Source organism: Solanum tuberosum, unplaced genomic scaffold, assembly GCF_000226075.1.
Source record: "Solanum tuberosum cultivar DM 1-3 516 R44 unplaced genomic scaffold, SolTub_3.0 scf00133, whole genome shotgun sequence".
NCBI lineage: Eukaryota > Viridiplantae > Streptophyta > Magnoliopsida > Solanales > Solanaceae > Solanum > Solanum tuberosum.
Window position 1 is genome coordinate 1512211 of NW_006239056.1, and position 7497 is coordinate 1519707.

The 7497-nt window shown below is 34.1% G+C and overlaps 2 protein-coding genes across 2 annotated transcripts in view; both read right to left on the bottom strand.

Moving 5' to 3' along the window:
* Positions 1–523: 523 nt before the first annotated feature.
* On the bottom strand, positions 524–2894 carry LOC102599278 (TMV resistance protein N-like). Its single transcript, XM_006351126.2, has 2 exons — positions 2711–2894; positions 524–2429 (listed from the first exon to the last, which is right to left on the bottom strand). Exons 1-2 carry the CDS (start codon positions 2812–2814, stop codon positions 2174–2176), a joined length of 360 nt encoding a protein of 119 aa, XP_006351188.1. The 5' UTR covers positions 2815–2894; the 3' UTR covers positions 524–2173.
* A 3880-nt stretch (positions 2895–6774) lies between these two features.
* LOC102599717 (splicing factor, arginine/serine-rich 19) overlaps positions 6775–7497 on the bottom strand; it is a 6566-nt gene continuing 5843 nt past the window's right edge. The window contains exon 5 of the mRNA XM_006351127.2: positions 6775–7356. Within this exon, the coding sequence (XP_006351189.1) occupies positions 7222–7356 (135 nt within the window). The 3' untranslated portion in view covers positions 6775–7221. The remainder of the gene's footprint in view (positions 7357–7497) is intronic.

A 7497-nucleotide genomic window follows, 5' to 3' on the forward strand; every position in this document is an offset into this window, starting at 1 on the left:
AATGCAACAACAAATGGCTGGAATTCTCAGTACCTTTATTCCTCTTCATAATTGATGTTGTTAACTCCGTGTGAATCAAAGACGAACAAGTCTTTTGGTTCAAACTAGATAGAAGTGATACCGAAGAATAGCCATCCTGGACAAACCAACACAAGTTGTTGGACAAATAATCAATATAGCAATCATGGCAACTCATAATATCCATGAAGCCATCAAGGATCAAACATTCCTCACATATCTATGCGTAATAATATACTATTGTCTTCTCATATTTTCATGGCCTCTTTGTTAAAACGTAGGTTTGGAGGATAATGAATCCAGATTGCCTCTACTGCTTTAGTCACCTGGTTAAAAGATCATTAATTAGTCTACAAAGTATAATTTCAAATGCACAATAAAGATCCCTCTGCAAATATGAATAGCTTCCTCTCCTTGCAATGCCAAATTCGTTTTAACTTTCTTTAGTTATATTTACTCCATTAGATCAAGTTTAAACATTTTTTATTTTGAGTAGCAAATGGAAAGTAGCACAAAAATATATTACAAGTCAAATGCCCTCATGCAGGTGTTTGTGTTATTGCACTAGCAGTTTCTTGGGGAGCACCACTGTCAAATTTAAGGTACCGTTCAGGTTAGGTCGTTTCAAAGAAAAATGTTGCAAGTAAATGAAACTTTGTTTGCTAAGCAATTTATTCCATATTTTTGTTTTCGAAAGTACATTTTTTTGCTTCTGCTACTATTATAGTAAAACCAAAATGATTCATTGCAAGAGCAGGATATTAGAAGAAAAAATGATTTCCATTTATTCAATAGGCCCTTGGATTGTTAAAGAACTAAGTAATATTGCATTGTTTAGCTTACTTACTTGTATTGTTGATCATCACTGCACCATGATCTCCGATGTTCTCCATTCTCCAAGATCATTTTCATAGTAACTACATATCTACCCATATCTTGTATCAAATCATGCATTTCAATTGTATATTCTCCGGAGAAGGAAACGAGACTTTTCATGCATTTCAATTGTATATTCCATTGAGATGAACACAAGAAAAACAACCACGAAAATTTTCAATTAGGACACTCAATCCAATAGCAAATTCAAATCCAGAACTCACAAGGATTTTAATTTTTTATGATGTAATATTCATCATACCCTCGAAAGAAATATACTATATCTAGAAATACCTCTTGCTCTATGGACTCCACTCCATAGCTTATTTTGAGTTGTCCAACAATTTCTTATCCCAAGTTTTTCTTCATTCTCTCTTTAGCACTACATTGTGTAGCTACACCTTTCCTATGCACGAAAGAAACCCACACTTTCAAGGCTAAAAGGAAGGTCTTTAGCATGATTTACTGTTTCCCATGGGAGTTTCTCAAAACTCTTAACTAGAATTTCTTTTTGAAAGCATATTGATTGAGCGATAGAATAACTTCATGGTCAATCTTTGTGAGCAATCGATTCTCTGGCACCATATTTGTTACACCGGGCTTCCAAACCATGAACGCAGTCCAAAATTGATCGCATTATTCTTTCTATGATTTCCAAATCAATTTAGGGAGCAAATGTAACTCAGGCTTGAGAGGATATAACTGCTCCCAGAAAACCTAGTTTTTGCTCTCATTAGAGTTTCTCCTCCTCTAATGGCGAGATTTCACATTTGAACTCTTATAAAAAAATCCATGGCTACATACATAGCATTTTTTAATCTAAGTATGGTCACTTCATATACTACGACATTCTTCCCTATCAAACGCTTACCTCTAATTGTTGCAATAATTCTACTGCTATTACCAAACCAACCACTCAACCTCGAGAGGATACAAATGCTCCAAGAAACAAACCTATGTTTCACTCTATACTACGACATTCTTCCCTATCAAACGTTTGGCTCTAGTTGTTGCAATAATTCTACTGCCATTACCAAACCAACCAATCAATATCAAGAGGATACACATGCTCCAAGAAACAAACCTACGTTTCGCTCTGATTGAAGCTTCTCCTCCTCTACTATTGAGATTTCACATTTGAACTCTTATCAAATCATCCATGACTACACTCAAAATGTTTTTTAATCTAAGTGTAGTCACTTCATATACTACGACACTTTTCACTATCAAATGTTTGTCTCTAGTTGTTGCAGTAATTCTGCTGTCATTACCAAACCAACTAGGATTCCTCGCGAAGAACGCATTCTGTTTTTGCATTCTTTAACATCCGCCAGAAAACAAAAATAATTATCTTTCCAACTCCTTCCATACCCCAAATACCAACAATTTGAATATCATTAATACTCATCCATAGCAAGGATTTCACTTGCGGTAAATCAACATTTATACCCCCAACATCTCGGGAAGATGATAAGAGAAGCTTACATAATGAAGACATTTGGCCAACAATCCACTTAATGCTCCCTGATTCAACCCTACAACAAAACCAACAAGATTGTTAACAAGATTTAGAACTACTTTCCTATAATTGGCATCCATAAATCAGACAAAAGTCTAATCACATCAATATGATAAAAGGATAAAATCGAATTAAATGAATGAAAGCATAACTTCCAATTGATAAGACACATGTTTAATCTCTCTATTCTTAGATGATTTAGTGCCGATTCTGTTTAATGAACTCATTTCAAACTGTTCTCAAGTTTCAACAAACAAATCGATATATTATACCAGTTACAGAATTTTTTAAACTCACCGATTGAGTATGTCAAAGCCTTTTAGATTGGCCATTTTTGATAGATCCAGATCGTATTTACATGGAGGAACTTGTGAAATACTGGCAAAAGAAGAAGATGCCATGGATTGGATTGTACGATTGATTGAGCTAGGGTTTGAGTTGCTACATTGATGATGGGGAAAATCAGATGTGAAAATGGAGAAATGGTGTTTGATTCTGATTTTAGGTAAAGGTCATGATGACTATATATCCACAAGGGAAAATGACTATAATACCCTGTAATTCACTTTACTCAATGCACAACTAAAAGTACAAGCCAATGAAGATGAATTTTTTAAAAAAAAAACTTTATTTTAAAATATGATTTAAACCACCAATTTCTTAAAACTAAGGGAATCATTCGGCCGGATGGATCAGACGGATAATTTTGATTAACAGTTTGGCCTATTGGAAATTGGGTTTTAAATTTACTTATCTGCTATCCAAACTATTAGATATTAGTTGGTTTGATAACGGATTAGCACTTATCGGACGGTTATCAGATGGTGTATCGACCAATCTCTACCATTTTTCTCCATGACTATACCTTTTAAAAAGATTACTTTTAAGTGCAATTAAACTATAAAATTCTTCTATATTACAAAAAATATATAGATTATAGTAATGTAATAGTTAATAATGAAAAGTAAATAGGTATTCAAATTTTTGGCTTTAAGACTTTAAGACTAACAATATATAATTATATATTACGGAAAAATAATAAATGATGTTGATATACCTAAGTTAAAATTGTAAGTATATATGGTAACTCTTAACGGGTTATCAGTTTATCCGATAAGGAAATAAAATAATCCGCCTCCACAACAATAAGCCGTTAATTGTAAAATTCTAATTCGTTCACCAACCGTTTATTCGATAATCCAATACCAATAAGCCAATAAGACAATTTTACGGTTGGCTTATCAGTTACGATTCGATTTTAAACACCCCTATGCCAGGGTGAATATTGCAGACTAGAGGATCTGGTGGTCGACAATCGTTCAGGCTATTAGTTCAGTAGTAGAGCATGCCCTTAATAATTATGTCGTTGTGCCTGGACAATGAGGGCTCAAGTCTATTCATAATTCCTTCTTTCACCATCAGAAAGATGAACAAATAGAGAAGAGGAAATACAGGTCAAATCTATTACTCCTATCCAAAATTAAATTATTTTGCCAGAAGCTAAACGAGCACCCACACCACGAATCATTTTGCTATAAGCTAAAATCAAACAGCAAATTTCATTAAATGGCTACCATATATGTCAAATGAAACCAAGTTCAACTTTGATAACTTCTTTTTTTTTTTTTAGGGATCAACTTTGATGACTAACATGAAAAAATAAGCATCTCTTTCAAAAATTGATAAAGGAAATGCAAAAGCTTAAACAACGCCAACATCATAGGATTATTAAGTAAATATTGAATTAATAATGTAATAATAGCTGAAATAAATAGGATTTTTTCGTAAAATAAAAAAGTTGGACAATAATTAAAAACAAAGTAATGGTTAAAAAGGGAAAACATATTATTGAATTATTTTCAAAATTTCTAATACAACTTCAAAAATTTATAGTCAAACAATTTTTTATGAATAGAGTAAAAAAAATTCATAGTGAAACAACTACTTTGACCATATTCCCCTTTGACTTGGAGAATGTAGATTGGTCAAGAGCAACAACTACACCAACACCACTGATCAATCTACATATGATTGTGAAACTTCCCCTAAGTTGATCACTTTGATTACCCAAATCTTGTTGATTCTATTAGATCGAAGATTTCTAGTATTGTCTCACATAAATTTCTCGATAGTTTCACCGCTCTCCTCTAAGGGGTGACAAGGGAACTAATAGCCCACCATTACAAGCAATGGCAGCCAGAATTTTTGTTGAAATGTGTCAAAATATAAAGTAGTTCGGACAGCTGACCTACCAACGATTGAAAGCTTTTGCAGCACCCAACCATTGATCTAATTCTTCACGTTGTGCCAAAAGATGTCAACATTAATATATATAAGTATAAAATCAAAATTTTACCTATTTATACAATGTAATTTTCAACGGAGAAGTGTTGCTTAACACTCCTCAACAAGGGTAGCGCCACCCTTGATCACAGGTAATCTAAACACCCCAAGCTTTGTAGTAAGTTCGATAAAGATAACATGTCGAGAAAGACGAAATTGTCGTGTAGAAGGATCATTAACACTTGTAGCCCTTTCGAGAGAGATACACCCAACTCGAGCTCAATTTATCAATTGGCCGGGGGAAACAACTACACCAATACCACTTATCAATCTACATATGATTTGCCACTTAAAAAAAGATGCCATAAAAGTTTAAACTAAAGTTGGCAGTCCATTCAATATCTTCATGGGAGATTCACCAATGTCTATAACATCCTTGAACAAAATATGATGGTAGTCCTCTTCGTTTGAATCAAGGTAAACATGTCTAAAGTCAAAATAGACAATTTTCATAGTATCAATTAGGTGAAATTGGCTTTAAAATGTTTTCCTAATTCCATCCATAGTGGCCTTTTCTTTATAAAACTAACTGCATGTGAGAATAATAGAGTCTTGAGCCAAAGTAACAAATTAATTTTGGGCCCTAAAACATACTAAAGTTCTTAATTATTGTAACATATTATGAATTGAGATTAGTGTAACACTCTAAAAGTTCTTAATTATTACTCCCTCCGTCCCATTTTATATGATGTACTTTGATTTGGCACAAACTTTAAGAAAAATGGAAAGACTTTTAAAACTTGTGGTCCAAAATGAATGATAGAAATTTGTGTGGTTGTAAATCATTTCATTAAGGGTAAAAAAGACATTTTATAGGCAAATTGTTACTTAAAATAGAAATGTGTCATTCTTTTTGGGACTGACTAAAAAGGAAAGTAAGTCATATAAATTGGGACAGAGGGAGTATATATTATCAAACACTTTTGTCTATTCAAGTGACTTTTTTTTTCATCTAGTTCCCGCAGTGGAAGCCATGGATTCCCGTCAGGTAAATCCCACTTAAGGAGAAATTTATCACTGTCAAAAATAAGAACATAAACCCGAAACCTCTAATTAGAGATGGAGGGATCATCCCACAACAAATTCTTGGTGATGATGCAAGTTACTACTTAATTATCAAACACATTGTCTACAATAGTAGTTGAATTCTGTAGGAATAATATCCTTGAATGAATTTTTTTCAAACTCAACTTGACTAGTCAATTAAGTTGGAAAGAGCATTCATTAAAGTTATTGAACTCAAAATTTGTATCACTGAAGGTGAATCATTGAACTCAAGAAAATTCAAAAATACAAACACAAATTTCCAAAACAAAAAAAAAAAAAAACTCAAAAACTCAAGTGAAAGCTAATCGTACTCGTGAAGTTAGTTTTGTCACTAAAGACGATAACTGGACAAGGCTTAAATAGCAGATGAAAATTAGTCACCATTAAATGCATACCTACAACTCCAATAGTGGGCTTTTTAAGACTAACCTAAATAACTTAGATCAACGGCTTTTGAACACTTTATGGTTGAACAAATATGTTGTTGAAATATAGGCCCAAACGTAAACTTTGATAGCCACACCCAAAGCCAGAACTACCTGGCGAATTGAAGAAACTAAGAAGACAATAATGTTTGTGCACCCCAATATCTTCACTCAATTTAGGTGTGTCAATCATCTAAGCTCGTGGAATTATTTTCTTCCAAAAGAATCAACATCATTCATTACCTGCTGAACTTTGACTAGTACCGATTCAACAAGCCATTTTCTACCTACTACAACTCAAAGAAAACCCGAGGGGGGGAATACATGCTCCAACAACAGAGCTACCAGTCAGAGCAACACAGAAATGATGCATGCATGCAGTAAATACCCTAAAATAGCATCTTCCCTACCCAGGTCATTACCATTTACTACATGTCTACATCCATTAAAACTACCTTGAGAACTGAGCGGATTGCAATTGACAATATCAATATGACAAAAAAGAAACATAGACAAAAAGTAAAGAAAATATAATAATAGCTAGGATGATATCAACATGAGCTATGCGATTATGAGATTTTGGCTGAAAAGAAAATTCTATAATGAACTTTGCAATTTTCCTTCTTCCCCGTAAAATTGACCAAAACAACTTAAAACCTTCTCTTTCCTTTTCAAATGAGCACTGGAAAGGAAAAGCACAAAAAAAATTTCCAAAAAGAAGCAATTTGCCCAGCATCATCCACTGCAGACTAACATTTTCCTAACTTCTACTTATAAAACGCTACCTTAGCTTTCTTTTGAGCCAGCAGGACAGCAGCAGACTAACTTATTTCTCTTCTCTGCACCTTCAAAATTCCAAAAGCCACCCTCCACTTGTGAACAGATACATCAGAGATCCTCCAAACAAAAAGAGACCATTAAAAAAAAAAAGACATGTATCTCTTGACAAACCAAACTGTATGCATCCCCCATATAGGTGAGAAATCACTATATTCAAGCATCAGATTCAGATGAAGTCGAATTGGAAGAGGCAGTTCCAGGATTAGTAGCCAAGTGCAACTCAGGCAGCATCAAACACTTTGGCTGGGCACCTTTGTAAACCTTCAAGGATGGCTTCAGTTTCATGTACTGCAATTGCAGGGGTTGCATTACAAAATTAGTCAAACAGAGTCGGCGAAAAAAAAGCTCTCTTTTCAATGTAAATTTTGACTTTAAATTGAGACCCCCCCCCCCCCCCCCCCCCCCCCCCCCCCCCCCCCCCCACCCCCC

What these genes read in the sequence shown, in the direction of transcription:
- LOC102599278 (XM_006351126.2), bottom strand. Translation starts at nt 2,814, where the DNA reads ATGGCATCTTCTTCTTTTGCCAGTATTTCACAAGTTCCTCCATGTAAA. An exon ending in GGCTTTGACATACTCAATCG is followed by an intron (nt 2,430 to 2,710) that starts GTGAGTTTAAAA and finishes GTTTTGTTGTAG; the next exon opens with GGTTGAATCAGGGAGCATTA.